Below are 21181 nucleotides of genomic sequence, written 5' to 3'. Positions count from 1 at the left end.
AGTAGGGCTATGCTTCCACAGCAGATCACTCTAAACACAGGTGACTTAAGTGAAACTGGTTCCTTGGGCCAAAGTGAATTCACAGCACCCCCAAATGAAGTGCCCAGAAGATACCCCAGACGTTCGGCAAGCACTCAGCCCTAATCAATCTGAGCCTAATCAAGCAGAAGCCCAACACCAAATGTAACTAATTTAACTAAATTAGAGTTAACTAATTAGTTAATTCATGTAGTTAACTTACATAATTAAAATTAGTTAACTAATGTAACTAAATGTAAATAATGTAATAAAATAATAATATCTCTAGAAGGTACTTGTTCTAACACACAAGTAGCACAAGGCAGCCAGATGGCCCAATGGATATAGGCCTGGGCCTGAAGTCAGGAAGACGTGAGTTAAAATCTAGCCTCAGATGCTTGCCAGCTGTATCATCCCAGGCAAGTCACTTAGCTTCTATTTAACTCAGTTTCCTCAGCTGTAAAATGGGAATAATTACCTACCTCACAGAATAGTTGTGAGGCTCAAATGAGATATTTGTAAAGCACTCAGCACAGTGCCTGGCACAAAGTAGGCACTATATAAATGCTTACTCCACTTCCTTCTTTTTTAGAATTTATGATCCCCACAAAGTAGGCATCCAAGTTTTATAAGAAGACCTCCAGAGACAGAGAACCCCTCTGTGGCAAGAGCAAAAAGACATATCTTAACCCTTCCCCTAGGCAAGTTAGGCTGGTTTTTCCTTAAAAGTGTTAAGGCATTCTTTGAGACTAGGTTGGTTCAGGGGATTAAAGGCTGTTGACGTTGCTGCCTCACTGCTTGGGTAAAAAGCAACCATGAGGAGCTGAAGGAGTGCCTGCAGACTTAAACTGTGGATCATGATGGCAAAGCAGGTTCAGTCAGCTAAATCAACTTGAGATGACTTCAGTGCTTACATTTCCTTTCGCAGATCCTCCTCTTGCTAACTAAGTAAACCTTTTTGTTAACTGGTGGATGACTTATGAGTGTCTCATTTTGTTCCAATATTGAGTTAGGTACAGCCAAAACAGTACAATATTAAAAAGCAGCCCATTCTACTTTTGGACAGTCTACAACATATTCTTTACTTCAAGATCACTAAAGATTAATCATAGGTACATTATCATTGTCTCTTATGGACAACTAGGGTTTCAATATATTTCAATATATCTGATGTTCAAAAACCAAAAATAAACATATCTTTTAACAACTGAAAATTTTATAAACATTTTAAATGCTCAGAACTGAAATACCACTGAGGGAATACTTCACAGAGTTAGAGAAGAATAACAAAAGGATCATTTGGAAAAAAACAAAGGGTCTAGAATTTCAATGGAAACAAAGGACAAAGGGGAAATAGCACTCCTAAGCCTCAAATTACATTATAAAGCAGTGATCATAAAAAATTTTAATGGTTAAAAAGGAAAAGTAGAAGAGTAGAACAAGTAGAAAAGTAGAACAAAACAGATAAGGAAGAATCAGAAACAACTTATCTCAAAAACTCCATTGGGTTATAAATTAAATTATTTGGGGAAGAACTCCCTATTTGCCAAGAACTGATGGGAAAACTAGAAAAGAGCTGAGCAAAAATTAGGCTTAGAACAATCAGGCTTCCACTGCACTCCTCAGCCACCAGCTCCAAACCATGCCATTTCCACTCCAGTCATCATCCCCACATCTTCCCCAATGGAACCATGGACTATGCTTCTGGAACCAATCTGGGCTCTTTCACTTTAATCTTTCACTTTAGCTTCCCCAGAACCTGGCCTCCTCCTCACTTCCTGGCCACCAACTCCAGAGCATGTTCCCCTTTAAATGTCTTCCTCCATCAGAATCCTTGAAGATTCTAGAATCCAAAGACCTTGAAGACAGGCACTATCTTGCTTTTTGGTTTGTGTCCCCAGAGCCTAGCACAGGGCCTGGAACATCATAAACTCTTAATAAATGCTTACTTTATCTTACGACATATGCTATAATAAGCTTAAAATGGATATGTGACCTGAATATTAAGATAATATCTTACCAAAATTTGAAGAGAACCAGATCAAGTACCAGTTACAGTTATGGCTAGTGGGCAAATTCATCACAAAAAAAGAAATAAGGGAGAACAAAAGAGATTGAACAGGTAAATTATATGACATTAAAAAGCTTTCACAAAACTAAATTAAAGCAAATAGGATAAAAAGAAAAACCATTGGCTGGGGAAAATGTTCGAATCAATTATCTCTAGTAGGGTTTGATATTCAAGATACATAGACAACCAACAGCATTTAGAAGAACAAAAGCCATTTCCCAATAGATAAGTGGTCAAAGGATAAGAGCAAACAGTTCTCAAACGAAGAATTGCAAATTATTAACAACCATATGAAAGAAAGCTCCAAGTTACTAATAACAAGCAAAATACAAATCAAAACAACCCTGAGGTTTAACTTTACACCAAGCAAGTTGGCAAAGATGATAAGAGTTGAGAATGCTGAGAAGTGCCACCTAGGTGGCACAGTAGAGAGAATACTGGACCTGGTATTAGGAAGACCTGAGTTCAAATTCTACCTCACAAACTCACTAGCTGTATGACCCTGGGCAAGTCACTTAACCTCTGTCTTCCTAAATTTCATCATCTGTTTTATTGGGACAATCAGAGCACCTATCTCCCAGAGATGTTGTAAGGATAAAATTAGATAATACTTGTAAAGTACTTTGCAAATTTTAAAGTGCTATATAGAAATGCTACTTGTTCTTTGTCTTCTTTTTATTATTATTATTATTGTGGTGGTGGTTGTTGTCACTGTTACGATATTAAATGTTGGAAGACATAGAAAGGCATTTTTGGTAGGGCTGTAAATTAATATAGACCTATTCTAGAAAACAATTTGGAATTATATTAAGAAAGTGACTTAAAGGTCCATTCTCTTTGACTTAGAGATCTAGACATATACCCCAAGGATGTCAAGTGCTCAAAGAAAAGTTCCACATATGCCAAAGAATTTAAAGCAGCATTTTTTTTGTTATTGTTTTGGTACTAGGGGAGCTAGGAGGCACAGTGGACAGAGTGCTGGGCTGGAGTCAGGAGACTCAGCTTCCTGTGTTCAAATCCAGCTTCAGATATTTATTAGCTGTGTGACTCTGGGCAAGTCATTTATCCCTGTGTGGCTCATTTCTTCATTTGCAAAATGAGCAGAAGAAGGAAATGGGAAACCACTCCACTATCTTTGCCAAGAAAGCCCCAAATGTGGTCATGAAGAGCTGGACACGACTGAAAAACAACAACACATCTTTTGTGTGTGGTAGCAAAGAATTAGAAACAAATTAGATGTCCATAAATTTGAAGAACAGTCAAAAAAAATTTTAATACATGAATGTAATGGTGATGTAAGAAATTATGAAAATGGTAAATACAGAAAAGCAAGGGATCATTTATATGAATGCGAAATGAAATAAGAAAATCAGGAAAATAACATGCACAATGACTTCAACAATGTAAATAGAAACAAAAACAAATTAAATGAAGCTGAATGTTCTGAAATTATAATAACCAAGCTTGGCCCTCCAAAAGAGGCATGTGAATACACCTCCTTGCTATTTTTTCAAGGGAGAAAGGAAGAGACTTTGATTGTGGAACTACCAAAGTTCGGTAGGACGTGAATGATGTTAGATACTTGGGCTGAACTACTTTCTCCTCCTCTTGCATAATGTCAAAGTAGGTGATATAAAAACAAAAGAAATAAATTAAAATTTTAAAAGACTTCTATCTACATAACATGTAAGTACTTTGATCTGAAACAGATGCATGGTAAAACTTAGAAATTTAACAATAAATAGTAAAACTTCCATCCAATAAAACTGAAAGCTTATATTGACAGTAAGATCATCATTTCCTGAAATTAGCATAATAACAGGGTAACTGTTTTTCATATCGTATTAAGAGTTGGTTTGAGTGATCTGCTTTAGAATAAAAAAATATGCTTTGGTAAATTCAATGGCATAAAGAAATGGCAAATTTTCACAAGCATGGAAATGTGAGTTATTTCTTTTGGGGTATGTCTATCAATCTTCATGTATGTCCTGCAGGTGGCAATATCATGAAGTGAAAACAAGGAAAACTTTTAACACATACTTTTAAAACAAGAATGGCTTCCATTTAGAATCTGTTCATTTGAATGGGCAATACATTTTAAAACATTTTCAGGTAAAAAAAAATGTGCTGGGAGAAAATAAAGATTAACCGCTATCTGTACATTTTCAAAAAAAATTATGAGAAAGAGATGAGGGACAGCTTTTCTACTTTATTTTCTTACTAAATTCTTAGAGAAGTACTACAAACATACACCACTAGACATAAGAACGTTGCCTTTGCTTTAAGTCATGTAAGTTAAGATCTGTTCTGCTTAGATTGTTGTCAGTTAATGGCATACTTTATGTAAAAGCACAACACTTTGGGTGAATGGATTCTGTTCCTTTTTTCATCACTTACAGCCTCTTGCAAAGATAACAAGAAGCTAGTATTCATTAAAAAAAAATAGAGCAGGTGCGTCTGTACTATGTCAGTTAACCTGGTTCACATAAACCACAGAAAATACAAATCACATAAAACTCAAACTCCTACGTAATAATTTAAAACACTCACAGAAAGTTAATTCAACATAAGGACAGAAGAGGGCAGAGTAGAATTTTTAAAATTACATTTAATCAAAGTGTTATAGTCCATACTCAACTCCTATCCTCAACCCCCTCCCCAAAAGAAACACCAACAAAATGATATTCAGGGAAAAGACATCGTATTTTTGCATTATTTGGTACTAATCTAATTCAATTTAGGAGTTCTAGTGGGTTGTGTTTACCTAATCTGCTTGTCATAAATTAAAGGTTAAAATGTTAGAATAGCTTGGTCTAATTAACCTAATATAGATATCAAAGTTTAATAGAGACTTACAAAATGGAACACATTATTACAAAATAGCAGCAGATTATTAATGTAATAAAGATAAAAAGTATTACAAAAGCTTAAAAGTAGCACAAACATCCACATTGGCGTACAAAAGTGAGTGAGAGGATAATAGATTAAACTAAAAGCTGCTCTGTGGGAAAAAAGCTAAAAACCAATATAGTCTAGGTAATTTATTTAAATTATCTGTACTTTACATGTTATACTCAGGTAGGAGAGAAAAGGGGAAAAAATTCAAAATTCATTTCATGGGGAAAGTAAAAAAGGCTAATATGCAAAGGGTCATATGCAAATATGACCCCTGGCAGGAGGCTCCTACTTTGAACAGAATGCTACAGAGGAGCAAGGATTTGTTTCAATGTTTAAGCCATTACGCTGCCTTCAGCAGAACAGCAAAAGCCCATGTAGACCAACACATTTTCCTCAGGGAGCAAGAAGAGTAGCTGACACAGATTTACAGGCAAATAGACGGGCATTTATGAAATATTAATAGGGTCTTATTGTCATGGGAAGTAGATTGTCAAAAATGATTCTCCAAAAATCTTACTGGCAAGCTGGAGCTGGTGACATCCTAAACTGGTAGCCTCCCAGTGACATTTCCTGAATACTAATTCTCTCCATACTGGCTGCCCACCTCCTGGACTTCCTTCTTCCTGATGCTGGCTATAAAGCTGACCTTGGTCAAGTCATTTAACCTTCCACGGCCCCAGTTTATTCATTTGTAAAATGAGAAGGTTGAACTAAGTAGTCTTCAAAGTCCCTCCCAGCTCCAGATCTTTGATCATCTGAATCTCAAAGCCATCTCTCCATAAGCTATGTTGCGGTGACACAATGGGATAGTGCATCAGCATCTGCTGTATATTTCAGTCTTCTTAAATCACCTCTTGCCATCAAAAGTTTTAACTTTTTAGTAGTTTTCCTGAAAATCAGAAATTATGAACAGGCTGCAGCTGTCTGCCTGATGAGCCAAGTGCTTTAAAAATAAGGCTCTGTGCATAATTATGTCGAATTTGATAAAGATGCAAATCATTTCTTGGCAAGGATCCATCTTTTTCATTACACTTCAGTTCTTCAAAGGGGTTTCTTCTTTCAAAAGGAAAGAAAGAAGAAAAACAGAAAACCACATCACAGAATAGCTCAGAATATTTCACCCTTACTCCCATTAAATATACCACTACTAACAAATGGTATCACTTAAACATGTAACTAGCTACTGCTCCACAAGAATGATGAGAATAGCAGGTTACAAAATGTCCAATGCTCAGGTCATAGAATTTCATGCAATCTCCTTTTCTGAACTAAGTTTTAGTCTTAAAATTGGAAAGGACATTAGACATCGTCTAAGTCAAGTTTTCACCCAACTAGGGAACATACTCTACAACATTGCTGACACATCATCATTTGGTATTTGCCTAAATACACGTAGGAATGGATAACTCACCACTTCAACTAAAGTCCCCACGTTTTGAGTATTTGTTTTTTTAATGAACTGCTTGCTGTCAAGCCACGTCTCCTTGCAGCTGTATCTCAGTTTATTTTTTAACTTCCATGAAGGACATCTTTCCCATTATCTTTTGTATATGGAAATGTTTGTGTTTGTTATTATTTAAGTTCATAATAGAGAAAATTTTTAAAATGAAGTACTGGAGATATAAAGATTTCCATTAGCTGAAGTTAATACATTTCATTAGTACTACTACTCTTCATAATAATGTCTAGCATTTATATAACACTTTTAAGGTTTACAAAGTGCTTTACACATATATATCTTATTTGATCCTCACAAAATCCTGTGAGGTTGGCACTATTATCATCCCTCCTTCACAGATGAGAAAACTGAAGTTGAGAAGTTCAATAACTTGCCTATGGTCATACAGATAAGAACTGAGGCAGGATTTGAACTCAAGTCTTTCTGACTCACAAAGTCCAACACTATGTACCTAGCTGCATTAAAACAACAAAATAAAGGAACTTCTCTACATTAGAGAAACATTTTTCAACTTGTCCACAGTGTGAGAGATGATCTCTCAAAAGTGAAGCCTCCTCAGGGGATCAATAGTTGTTGTTAATATTTCTTGATGGTTGCTTTCAAAACCCTCCTCCGCTCAGACCCTGGTTGTTGTTTTTTTTTAAATGCTTAGCAGAAAGAATAGCCCTGCCCCCAACCTCAACTGCTTGCCCTTTCAAAAGCTTCCCCCCTTTTCTTGTCTCCGGGATAAGGGGGAAGGGGGTTAGGGAGGGGAAATTGCAGTAAATTTTGGTTTCCTAGGAATTACCTAACTCATAGGAATTCGGCCCTAAACCCCCTCCTGATCACCACACCACTGCTATGTCAGCATTAGGTTTACTAAATAAGGACATGTATGTTTGAATTGGCTATATCCTGTTTTCTTGTTCTTTGTCTTTGAATTTTCCCACCTAGAATGTAAGCCCGCCTCTCAACCAATGGGAGTAAGGGATAGTGATGGGTGGAGGTTTGTTTGTGTTAGGGTATATAATCTCATTTTGCTTTCTGTGCCTCGCCCTCTCCTCCTGGTGGTATACCAGAGGAGCAGACGCCCCTTCTCCCGAGATTGTAATAAAAAGTAGCTTTTGCTTCCACCTTGAGAAGTCTCTGGGTTTAACTGATTTAGAGTCACTGTCCCACACAATAGGAATATTCTATTCTTTTATTATACAACATCAGCTCATTCCTTTGTTTTGTTTAAGCTTCTTTTTAAAACATATTGCCTGAAAAGCCACCAGCCATCTTTTTCCACTCTTTAAAAACAAAACAAAACACCCCTGAGTAATCACAACTCCAAATCCAAAATCAAACAAACACACAGATATAGCTAACTTTCCTAGCAACTGAAAGGCCTGAAATTTAATTAACAGAATGGAATATCAGGGCATGTACTAACAACTGCTTGGTATGAAAGTACTGCTAAAATTCATAGTTCAATCCTAAAAGGTAAAACTAAACATGGAAACCAGATGGGAAACATATAGTTAGGGTCAGATTTCTTGGTCAACAGATGTCCCTATCACTCTCTAGAAATAAATCTGCAAATTCAAGTTCCTCTGATCTGGTCATAAATACGAGAACATACAATAGAAAGTAGGGAAAAGTGGCAGCTCTGCATACCCTGCATATTTTTGGGCATAATGTTCACTAACGAAATAATTCTACACAGATCCAGTAGACTCCACAGTTTTTGTTGGCATTTTTCTGGGAATTACCTGGTTTGAATCATAATAATTACTGAGTTATAAAGTGTTCAACTACTATAAAAAACTAAAAATTTTATTTATGTATAAAAAACTAAAACTTTACTTTCACAATGTATAAGAAAAGATCTTATTTTAGTATCCTGTGCCATAACTTTCCTCTATTTTTATAATAGCTGACAAATTGATTCACGGTTCACAAGCTACTTTAGGTCCATTATTTCATTTGATCTGCATAACCACAGGAGGAGGGAAAGCTAAACATTAATATCCTATTTTATAGATAAGGAACCTAAACCTCGAAGAAGTTTAAATGACTGCCGTAGGATATAGGATTAAAAGGATCAAAGCATATAGAAACAGAAAGAAATTAAAAAGACTCTCCAGTCCAAATTCCTCATTTTACACATTAGGAAAGTAAGGCCCAGACTAGTTATAGGATTTGTGTAAGCCGACCAAAAGTTTTGACTCAAAGTCTACTGCCATCATCATCTCATTGTTGTGACTGAAAAAAACCTTAATGGTGTACATATCTATAGTCATCCATCTCTATGCCAGGACAATAATTTGAATAGGTTATATGGCAAAAATATGGCACAGCAAGCTCACTCAAAAACTAAAAGTAACTTGGAGTACAGGGGGTAAAAAATTTTTTGAAAAGTGAGAAAAAAAAGAAAAAATTCTCCACAATATCCCCACCTCCACAAAAGCAGACATCCTAGGGTATATAACATAAATGAACCTCCCACCAGAGATCTTGGAAATCTTGATTTTTTTTTCTGCAGGATTTATTACTTTCCACTGAGCGTCCATTCATGCAGTTTTCTTCTTGTTTCTATTCATAGCACCAGATCCTTACTAGCATGCACAACCTCAAAAGAAAAGAAAGACTAAATACAAACTGTGTAAAAGAAATAAAATAAAAAAAGCAAGACACAAAACACACAGTAAAAAGAAGGGAGTCCTGGGACTAGAATTTTATAACCAACATATTATCATTAGCTCTTGCTGGACTTACCTTGTATGCAACACTATTAGATGAGTCCACAATGATAAACAGAGGTTTTCTGGTAAAAGGATAGAGATCTCCAGGATGAAGGCTAGGAAGAGAAATAAAGAACTCAGTAAGCCCAACCATCCAAGTCAAATATTACAGGCCTTGTTCTTTTTTTAATGCTTCTTTTTTTAGCTAATACATAAGAAAAAGAATTTTTAAATTTTTGTCAGTTTTTATTTTTTTATTTATATTTTCACTTCCACATTTTTTCTCTCCCTAACCCTCTCCCCTGCCCACTGAGAAAGAAATATGATACCCACTGTAATCAAAAGGATTACGTATCGCGAAGATTCAATTTAGGTTCGGATCTCAAGATATAATGACACGTACTCAGGATAAACTTAACAAATAATCACATTTATTTACAATGATTAATAATGATTAAAAACCACACAAGCAATAATGGTAAGAATAACATTCAATGCAATAAGTAATAATCAACATAAAGGAAAGTAGGAATAAGAAAAGAAAGGACACATACTCACTGACCAGGCGAGCTCAAATATCTAATAGACCAGGGAGACCAGAGAATGGCCAAAAGGTCTGGTCAAGGGAGGCAACAGGGAGCATCCTACCCCGAGACACAATGAAAGCCCTGCACGTGATCCGCTTCCGGCAGAGAGCTGGCGTCCCTATCTCTGCAATCAAAGTCTCCAAAATCTCCCTATCCAATGACCCTTTTTATATCCATGTAAACCAGGGAAAGATAATCTGGATATTTTGTTTTGTGTACGTATCCTTGGTGAGCGCTCACGTCCAGGCACACACACATCTCTAACAAAAGTTGGGGCTTGATCAGAGCCACAAATACCTGTTTGTTGTGTAAGTCTCCAAGGAGTGATCAATTCCTTGGACAGTTACACACTTTTCTCAAGAAAAATGTTCCTTGAGATAAGTTGGTTTCCCAGGTAACATGGCTTGTTGGTTTGTTACTTAATGTTTTGTCTCCATGGTCAGCTCCGGCCATGCATGATAACTACAATTTATCTTTATGTGAGGTCATGAGGCAGTTACACTGTTAGGTCATGAGATGGTTACACAGGGATCTGGGGAGGTTCTATCCTCCTCAGTTTCCCTTACACCCACAGTCATGCAAAACATTTCTGCATTAGCTATGTTTGGAGGGAGGAAGGAAGCAAGAAAATTAAAGAAAGCGAGAAAATGTTTCAATCTGCACTGTAGCCCATCAATTATCTATCTGGAAGTGGATAGCAATTTATATTATGAGTGCTTTCGAGTTGTGGTAGATCATTGTGTTGATCAGAGTTATTAAGCTTTTTATAGTTGATTTCCTTATGATATTGCAGTTACTGTACACAGACTGTTCTTTTGGTTCTGCTCACTTCATTTTGCATCAGTTCAGACAAATCTTTCCAAGTGTCTCTGAAAACATTCCCTTCATCATTTCTTATACCACAATAGTATTCCATCACCATCATATACCATAACTTGTTCATCATTTCACCAACTGATGGGCATCCCCTCAGTTTCCAATTCTTTACCACCACAAAAAGAACTACTATAAATATTTTTGTACATTGTGGGTCCTTTTCCCCTATTTATGATTTCTTTGGGATACAGACCTAGTAGAGGTATTGCTGGAGATATGCTGGTATATGCACAGTTTTATCACCCTTTGGGCATTGCTACAAATCGTACTCCAGAATGGCTGGACTAGATCACAACTCTACCAGCAGTGCATCAATGTACCTTTTTTCCCACATGCCCTTCAGCATTTGTCATTTTCCAATCTAGCAGGTGTGAGGTGGTGCCTCAGAATCCTTTTAATTTGCATTTCTCTAATTATTAGTGCTTTAGAGCATTTTTTCATATGACTATTGATAGCTTTGATTTCTTCCTCTGGAAACTGCCGGTTCACATCATCTGACCATTTATTAACTGTGGAATGGCTCCTATTTTTATAAATTTGTCTCAATTTTCTATACACCTGAGAAATGAGACCTTTATTAAAGAAACTTGCTGTAATTCCCCCCTCTCCCCGTTTCCTATTTTTCTTCTAATTTTGGCTACATTGGCTTTGTGCAGAAACTTTTAAAATTTTATGTAATCAAAATTATCCATTTTACCTTTCATGAACCTCTCTGTCTCTTGCTTGGTCATGAATTCTTCCCCATGCATAGACCTGACAGGTAATTTATTCCATGTTTCACTAGCTTGTTTAAATAACCCTTTATGTCTAAATCATGTACCATTGTAAGCTTGTCTTGGTACATGGTGTGAGATGTTGATCTATGCCTAGTTTCTGCCAGACTATTTTTCAGTTTTCCCAGTAGTTTTTGTCAAATATCAAATTCTCACCTCAATAGCTGGAATCTTTGGGTTTATCAAACACTAGGCTACTATGCTCATTTGTTTCTGTATATTGTGGCCTAGTCTATCCCATTGATCAACTTCTCTGTTTCTTGCCCAGTTACCAAGCTGTTTTGACAATTAGAGCTTCCTAACATAGTTTGAGATCTGGTACTGCTAGGCCCTCTTCCTTCACTGTTTGTTTGTTTTTTTAATTGATTCCCCTTGATTTTCTTGACCTTTTATTTCTTTAAATGAATTTTGTTATTATTTTTCTAGTTCTATAAAGTAATTCTTTGGTAATTTAATAGGAAAAGAATTAAAGCTAGCTTGGGGAACCTAAAGTCTTGAGGGTTACACAAGTAGTGTCTGAAGTGAGATATGAAAAAAGGCCTCTAGATTCCAAGGGCAGAACCCTTCCCACTGAAATAGAAAGATTTGAAATGCTATGAACTTTAGGAGAGGGTATCTATTTCTTGTTTTTCAGAAAGTGATTCCAAGTGCTTGTCTTGACAAAAAGGGAAGGGATTACAAAAACCATTAGCACAACTTAAATTCTCAAGCTCCTTAAACCTTAAAATCTATATATGTTTCTAAGATGTTAGAAATATAAATAAGGATTTCCTTTACTCTCTCTGAATAATAGTAATTATATATTAATAAAACATTATTACTGGAAATGACCTTAGAGATTATCTGATTCACCTTTTTCACTGTTTAAATGAGGAAATTAAAGCAAGACTATGATTTGCACCATGTAAAACAGATAGTAGGATTCAGTCACTTACAGCACTGTTTTAGTAGTTAGGAGATAGAATTAAGATAGAGCCCTCACCCTTTCCTAGCTTTCAATCTCTCAAAGTGGGATATACATATATACTAGCATGCAATAATGATACTAAATAACTAGAATGCAGAATATGAGAGGTATAAGGCGTTATGGAAGATCTGAGGAATAAAAATGATTCCTGACCAGAGAGATCAGGAAAAGAAGCGCTAAGAGAAGACCAAGGTCTCCTGATTACCAGGTAGGTGTCCTTTCCATTAAACCATATTGTCCCTTCTCTCTCTGGAGCAGAGATTGGCTTTTGGATGGCAGAATGTTTCTCTTCCCATGCCAATACCATTAAGTCCCACCTTTCTAGCTGTCAAATATAGGTTTGCCCTCTTACTATTCAACATCAAGCCATTAGTAGGAAGACAAAGGAAAAGAACAACATTGTTGTGAAGAGGGTCTTTGGAATATGACTTTCTACCTACAATTCTGCTTATATCAATTACCAGAGCTCTCAGTTTCAGAGATCTTACTCATGTTAAGATCAGTATGAATAAAAGGATTCTTTCTTTCTTGGATAATCAACAAAAAGCCTTCAGTAACTGGTATCAATTGGCTCTGTCATTCACTGATTAAGTGAACTTAAGGAAATCATTCTGACTTTCTGAGCCTCAGTTTCCTCATCTTTGCTCTGCAAAGTACTATATAGCTCTAATATTTTAAGTTCTGATTACCTACCATTCCATGTTCTTAGGTCCGTATGCCTTCACACTTTACATTTCAAAGATCCCTTCCCAGCAAACCTATTTCTAGGTTAATTTTGGATTTTAATGAATGCTTAATTATATTCTGTTGCATCTCTCTATTACTGGAAATCTTCTATTTCAATAGGAAGTATACAACAGGACTGACATACTTAGGTGTCACAAAAGATAGAGCTCTGAGCCTGGGGTCAGGAAGACCTGAGTTGAAATCTGGCCTCAGACACAGCTGTATAACTCTAAGCAACTCTCAACCTCTATTTGCCACAAAGTCCTCAACTGTAAAATGGGGAGAATAATAGCAACTAGTAACTACCTCCTAGGGTTATTCTGAGGACCAAACCAGATAATAACTGTTAAGTGCTTAGAATAGTGAACTGCACATAGTAGGTGCTATATAAATGCTTGTTTCCTTCCTTCTCTCCCCACCCCCGAAAGGAATAGCTGAAAGTTAGCTCAGCTCTCTTACCAGTGCATTTCTTTATGGGTCTGATTTCGTTTGTGGATGGCATCTCCATTTATAATATCTCGATTACTATTAGTGAGGACTCCTCCAAAATCATATGGGCCTGTAAAACGAAAGGGAATAAAACCTGACATTAGTTGGAATGTTACTGTTTATCTTAGGTTCAAACAAAATGAAAACAAGTTAACATACATTCTCATCAGGAGAGAAAGAAAAGTACACATTTTCTAATCACATTATATAATGCAGCATCTATTCTAAACAATTTCAAGTAGTGTTTACTTCAACATTATTAAGGGTTTTTTGCATTATTTGTTTGTTTCTAAATTAGGGAATAATGAGAAACAAAGTAAAAACTTACTATATGACATTATTGGGAATAACAAAAGTGATGGAAAACTTGAATTATTATAATTAAACTTCCAAAAAAAACCTCCTAACATTTCATATGAAAATTAAAGTCAACAGGTCCTAAATATTATGTGAAACAATAGACATAAGAATTGAAATTTTTCCTAATAATCTCTTATAAAGAGCTATGGGAAAATTTACCTATTTTTAGGTTTGCTCTATAAGCAAACATTACTGAACTATTTTAGAAGTTTGGGAAGTCTCATAATGATAAATATTTCAGTATCAAGGAAACAGCAGCAAATGTCAGTGCTATATCAAGTGCCTTGTTAAGGTGAGCATGGCATAGTACACAGAGAGACATACATAAAGCAAGAAGAACCCAGGTTCAAGTCCTATGTCTAAAATATTCGAGGAGTGTGACCCTGCACAAATCACTTAACCTCTCAGTGTTCTAGACCAGTGTCATCAAACTCAAATCCTGCAGGCCACATATTGACTTAGAAAACCACAAAATAACATCATCTATACTGTACTGTGTTTTTATTTTCCTAAACATTTTTCAGTTACATTTTAATCTGATTTGGGCCTCACAGGCTGTGAGTTTGACATCTCTGTTCTAAGAAATTCTCTAGGACTATAAGTTGCAGACTTACATTTCTCACCTGAAGTTCTCTATATCAATGAGATCTCCAGTTCCTATCCTCTGCCCCTTTCTGAAGTTACACTTTAATATTATGAAATATTATTTTTCAAACTATTTCATCATGAAGCAATGTGGCATAATAGAAAATGTGCTGTTCAAACTGGCTCTGATACCTTCAAGCCATGTGACTTTGGGCACATCAATTCCCCATTATAGGCCTCGGTTTTCTCATCTAAAAATGGGAATGATCATGTTTACATGCTCTATCTTACAGGGTCATTCTTTGGAAAATGTTTTATAAATCATCATCATTGTTTTTCTTATTCTGCATATTCTGAGAAGTCTGTAAGATCAGAGGAAATCCTTCAACACACTGGAAGACTAGAGGAAAGACTTGAATAAAAATTGTACAAAATAATAAGATGGAGGACAGGGGTTTACAATATGCATCAGTGGAGGGAATAACTAACCAAGCAAAAATAAGGATCCACAAAAGAATCTATAAATCCAGAACTAGGTATATTTAATATAATCAAACATACTTCTGAAGTTAGCTTCTAGGATGACTTAGCTACTGTGAAACATGACTAAAAATATGGTATTTCACTATAAGAAGTTAGAAAATGAGCAAATTAGTAAAGGTCCAATATCCTAGGCATTAATGTTTTTACCAATCACACATTAGACACAGTATAGAATCCAAGTTACTTGTCCACAGAGGCTTTCAAGAGTAGTTACTAGAAATAGTAAAAATAAACACACTGTGGAACAAACAGAATCCTCTTTAACGAAAAATTCACTTCAAGTTTTCAGGTTTAAGAAGGAGAGGCAAATAGGGAGGAACCCAAAGTCAAACTGGCTAGCCTAGGTACAAGAAATATAAACCAGCATACACTGATGCAAATAATACATGAAATATCAAATTGTATTTTTCTTACCCCCTCAAAAAAAATCACTGCAACAAAAAAACCTCAGAGATTTTCTTTTCAGCATTTTAAGAGAGTCTATGAGTCATGCAAGGAAGAGGAAAACAGCATGCTTCATATAAAGGAATGCAAGTTTCAAAACAGAAATGAGTTGAAAAAAATATTAAGAAAATGAGATAGAATTTCTTTCCACCAAAGAAACTGTTTTAATTACTTAAATCAACTTATCTAAATATTCTGACCATTCTATTCCTATCAGAGAGTTTTCAGTTTTACCAGCAACACCCTAATATTCAACTTGGTTTAAAAAAAAAAGAGAAATGTAAAGAAGGACAGAATCAACAAAATCATGACAAGGGCTTGAACTTTCACAGTAATAAAAATACAATAATTTCTACAAAGATTCTCAGCCACACTGCAGCCACAGACCCAACTATAATTCACTAGGGGTTCAGGGAACATGATCATGAAGGAGAAAATCATGTTATGAAATCCAGAACAACAAACCAAATGAGCTTTTGGGGGTCTTCAAAATCAACAATGTTCAGATGATATTCAGGCAAAAACTGAGGCATGCTCTTAATGTGTGATCAATAGGTTCATAGAAACATAGAATTTAGAGCTAGATTGTATTTTAGAGATGATGATCTTATCAAATTCCATTTTATAGAAGGAAATTGAGGCCCAGGGAAGTAAAGACACTAAATGGTCATAACTAAAAAGCAATTGAGCATGATTTCAAATCTACAGGTCTTTGGACTCAGTCTAGGGCTCTTTCATGTGACTAACACATTTCTATATATACTGTTTAAGCAAATAAAATTAGCTGGGGGTCTACAGAAGCATTACATTCAAAGATAAACTGGAACTTTAAATTGGATGCCTCTTGAGAAAGGCATTTTGAGACAGTCAGGAGGCCACAGGCCATCATCTTGCAGAATATAAAGAGAATTCAAGCCTTGCTCATGACAGGGAGCATTCCTTTATTATACCTTCACTATCAGAACGACCTGTGGGAAAAACTCCAGTGGCTGACAGGTAAATCAGGAGCACACTGTTGGCTGGCAGCTCCTGGAATTTAAGACATACACATATATAAAACAATAAATAAGGAGAAATGTGCTTTTTAAAAAACAATTTGTGACATATTCAAGAGCAATAAATTCCCCTACCACAATGTGGTGACAGCTAGAGCCAAATTTAAAATCCTATTCTATTTTCCAGCAGAAATTTTAGTTTTGTTGGCTTAGAGATCACAGAACATGAGAGGTGCACGGGGCTTAGTAATCATCTTGGTCCAATCCCCTCATTTTAAAGATAGTAAAACTGAAGCTTAGAAAACTAAATGACTAGCTCAAGGTCACACAACTATTAAATAGCAGAGGTGGACCCATACACAGGTCTTCTGGCTCAAGTTTAACGGCCTTACCACTAACAACACTTCTACTCTGTAATTTCTACTTGTTTCGTAACTGTCTACACAACAAATAATCAAAAAGCTAACCACTAATCAATGTATATATATCATCGCAAGTTATAAAGATTATTTTTAGACACTAACACCCAAGTAATAAGTATCTTTTGCATACCTAAATTCAGATTTGGAAGTAGTTGGGTGGTGCCATGGATAGAGTACTGGACTGGGAATCAGGAAGATTTATTGTCCTGAGTTCAAATCCAACCTCAGAAACTTAAGAGCTGTGTGACCCTAGGCAAGTCACTTAACCCTGTTTGCCTCAGTTTCTCATCTGTAAAATGAGCTAAAGAAGGAAATGGAAAACCACTCCAGCATCTTTGCCAAGAAAACTCCAAATGTGTTCATGAAGAGTCAGACATGACCGAAAAATTAACAACAAATTCAGATTCAGAGCTAGAGTTAGGTTAAAAAAAAAAAGGCAGGGGTCTAATACACAGCAAATGGAAAGGGTGGTACAAGAGACAGCTTTTAAGGTACAGATTTTTATAACTGCATGAATGCCCCAGTGAACACTTATTCATACATAAATGGCACCCTTTTCAAAAGTAAAAGGGTATAACACTCAAGTCTTCCTAGGTTGCAAAAATGCCTTGTTCCAGCTCTGCCTAAAATAGATACATAATAATTACTGGGCTAAAAGACAAACTCTCCTCTCAGGCATGTTTAAAAAGCATCTATATTGGGGCTGAGAAAAAAAAATCTGAGATCTTTAATCTCCCAAGTTGCTACAAATGAAGCAAAAGTATATTTAGGGTGCTTCTTGATATCTGACAAATATACATAATAAGACACTGTTTCTCCTGATGGGGTACTGGCAATAACTATTATGCCTGCAGTGTTTGGGGCATGAACACTTAATAGTAAGCACAGTGGTAGTTCACCAACACATTTCATTAACTTTGTTGAAAAAAAAATTCATTAATTTTCCTCAGGAAAATATGTATCACAAGCTCTTTCTATGCTACACAGTGATACTTAGGATTCGTATTTTCCCAGTTCAAAAGTAGGTGTTTCATTTTAATATGGCTCACCAAATTTGTCACTAGAATAGTTAATGATCTGTTTCTTAGAGGACCCATTTTTTTTCTAGGCAATAGAAAATGTGATCACACAAACCTTAAAAGAAGCTGCTAAAAATGTATATAGCTGGCTGAAGGTTGGTTTGTACAGCAGATATTTATGAGGGTTTTCTCGCCGGGCAGGCTTGTCAGCAGATTCCTGTAACCATACAAAATACCAAAAAATAAATAACTCAAGTTTATTTTAATGGACAATTTTCAATGTTTTTCATGAAGCAAATACGTTCTGGTACACTAACTAACAAATGCTATTTTATTGGACCTTCCTACTCACGTTGCTTATGAAAGAAAAACTTTTATGGCTTAAGGCCTTTCACAGAAGACCTCCTCTGATATATGAACATGGTATAAAGGTAGATCTACATCTTGAAAGCTACTTCTAGTAGTGTCTAGCTTTGATATTTCTAGCTCTGATTACAGATTCAGGGAGGAACTATGTGTCATTTGAGGATGAGCCTAGCCCAATGCAAAAGGCTCACTACCAGAATACCAGTTAGTTGATGAAACATATTCTGATCATAGTAAAAAAAAAAAAAAGAAGACTGTACAAGTAGTAGAGGGGTTGCAATCTACATCTGTGAAAGAAACATCCATAGTAATGAAAACACAGATCTTTTGAAGGCCTGAAGAATTGCTTTTACTGTACACCAATCCCTGGGTTATAAAGAAATATAGACTTCCTTCTGTATGTAGTACAAGCAGCTCAAAGTGTTTTATCTAGCTTAAAAACCACAGAGGAGTGTCACCTGCATTCCAGGTTTGTTCATCTGTGAAGCTAAATTCATTGGCTCTCGTTCTAAGGCTTGTAACATCCGGAACATGTCAACCGTTAGTTCACTGAACTTCACCTACAAAAGAAATAGACCAAAACATTAATACATTGGTCAAGGGAAAGATACAGTCTTAAGCAAAGCCCAGTAAACCAAAGAACTTAATTATAACATGCTGAAGAAGGCTACTGTCAACTTTAACTCCTTTTCTTAAGTTCTCTTAACTATAAAGAAGCCCCATAAGTAACTAGTCAGTCAATAAACATTGATTAAGCACATACTATGTGTCATGCACTGTGCTAAGCACTGAGTATACAAGAAAAGGTAAAAGTCAGTTCTTGCTTTTAAGGAACTCACAGTCTAATGGGAGAGACAATGCGCAAACAATTATGTTCAAACAAGCTAAATATAGTATGAATTGGAAATAATCAACAGAGGGAAGGCATTAGAATTAAGAGGAATTAGGAAAGATTTCTTATAGTAGGTGGGATTTTAGTTGTGACTTGAAGGAAGCCAGGAGGTAGAAATAAGGAGGGGAATCATTCTGGGCATGGGAGTAGGGGAGTGAAGGGGGAGTGGCAGAGAAAAGGGAAACAGTCATTGAAAATGACTGAAGTGCATGTGTGGCGGAAGCAAACATGGAGAATAGAGGAAGCACTACTCTCTCAATGTTCCCTTCCAAACAACTTTAAGATAAATGCATCAAATTTAATTTCTGGAAGGACAAAGCCAAGAAAAGGTTGGGGTGAGACATTTTTCCAGTCCAAGACAACCAGGAGGTCAGAGAGGTCTGTGACACCGGAATGGGGGCTGGCACAGAGCATACATAACAGCAATACTAGCTGTGAGATATGACAGCAGCAGGAGTTCCAGGAGCTTTCAGCCCAGAGATGGTAAGGGAATTGGAAAAACAGTTAGAAAGAGATTACAAGGGACCCCTGTGCTAGCACTGGGCACAGAACAGGGCACTGTTAGGCAACTCCATTGCACATATCCACTTCTGAATTGCAGTTGGAGGGCAAAGAGGAGCCCTTTCTGACACAAAGGATTACGGAACCTGAGGAGCAGTAGTGCCTGTGGCTGCAGGGGATGAGGGACCCTTTCTGAGTAAAGATGAGAACAAAGACCAGGAGAGCTGTGACCTCCCTCCAAATCACATTATCATGGAAGCACTGAAAACTTCCAAACCCTTAGAACTAGCTCTGAAAATAGCACAGCAAAAAAGCCTGAAGCTTGGGGCAGTGCTATACTCCCTCCCTCAGGTGAACAGATCTCAACTTTAACATAAAATTCAAGTTAAGACATAGGCTGGGGAAATGAGCAAACAACCAAAAAAGAACCCAACTATAAAAAAGGACTATAGTGACAGCAAAGATCAAGACACAAATTCAAGAGAAGACAATGATGTCAAAATAGCTATAAGCAAAGCTTCAAGGAAAAAAATGCAAATAGGACACAGGTCCAACAAGAACTCCTAAAACAGCTAAAAATTATTTAAAAACTCAAAGAAGTGGCAGAGGAAAAATTGGGAAAAGAAATGAGAACAATGCAAGAAAAGTAAGAAAAGACAATTAACAGTGCAGTAAAGAAGACACAAAAAATACTGAAAAAAATAACACCTTAAAAAAAAATTAGCCAAATGGTAAAAGAGGTACAAAGCTTCATTGATGAAAAGAACTTAAAAAGAAGAATTGGTCAAGTGGAAAAAGAAGTACAAAAGTTCACTGAAGAAAATGATTCTTTACAAATTAGAATTTGGCAAGTAGAAGATAATGACTCCATGAGACATGGAGAAACAACAAAACAAAGTCAGAAGAATGAAAAAAAAAGAAGAAAATATGAAATACCTCATTGGGAAAACAACTGACATGGAAAATAGTCAAAGAGACATCATTTAAGAATGAATGGACTACCTGAAAGTCATGATCAAGAGCCTAGACATCATATTTCAAGAATTATAAAGGGAAACTGCCCAGATATCCAAGAACCAGAGGGTAAAATAGAAACTGAAAGAATCCAACCATCACATCCAGAAAGAGAACCCAAAAAGAAAACTCCCAGGAATATTATCACCAAATCCCAGAGCTCCCAGATCAAGGAGAAAATACTGCAAGCAGCCAGAAAGAAACAATTCAAATATTGTGGGGCCATAGTCAGTATCACAAAAGATTTAACAGCTGTCAGGATAAAGGAGCTGAGGGCTTGGAATATGATATTTCAGAAGGCAATGGAGCTAGGATTACAACCAAGAATAAATTACTCAGAAAAACGGAGCATAAATCTTTTTTGGGGGGCAAGAGGATTGGGGAATGGACATTTAATGAAATAGAAGATTTTCAAGTATTACGGATGAAAAGACCAGTGTTGAATAGAAAATTTGACTTCCAAATACAACA

The 21181-nt window shown here is 36.2% G+C and overlaps 1 protein-coding gene across 2 annotated transcripts in view; it reads right to left on the bottom strand.

The window, feature by feature from the left end:
- The window catches only part of SCAI (suppressor of cancer cell invasion), a 204989-nt gene that overhangs the window by 31973 nt on the left and 151835 nt on the right, over positions 1-21181 (bottom strand). For both annotated transcript variants that reach the window (XM_020967566.2, XM_020967567.2), the window contains exons 10-14: positions 18762-18863; positions 18053-18154; positions 16452-16530; positions 13540-13639; positions 9186-9267 (exon numbers count right to left, since the gene is read on the bottom strand). In XM_020967566.2, the coding sequence (XP_020823225.1) occupies positions 9186-9267; positions 13540-13639; positions 16452-16530; positions 18053-18154; positions 18762-18863 (465 nt within the window). The remainder of the gene's footprint in view (positions 1-9185; positions 9268-13539; positions 13640-16451; positions 16531-18052; positions 18155-18761; positions 18864-21181) is intronic.

Source organism: Phascolarctos cinereus, unplaced genomic scaffold (genome assembly GCF_003287225.1).
Source record: "Phascolarctos cinereus isolate Bilbo 61053 unplaced genomic scaffold, phaCin_HiC Scaffold_2;HRSCAF=192, whole genome shotgun sequence".
Taxonomy (NCBI): domain Eukaryota; kingdom Metazoa; phylum Chordata; class Mammalia; order Diprotodontia; family Phascolarctidae; genus Phascolarctos; species Phascolarctos cinereus.
Note: the sequence above shows the minus strand (reverse complement) of the source record. Positions and strands in the feature narration are given on the sequence as shown.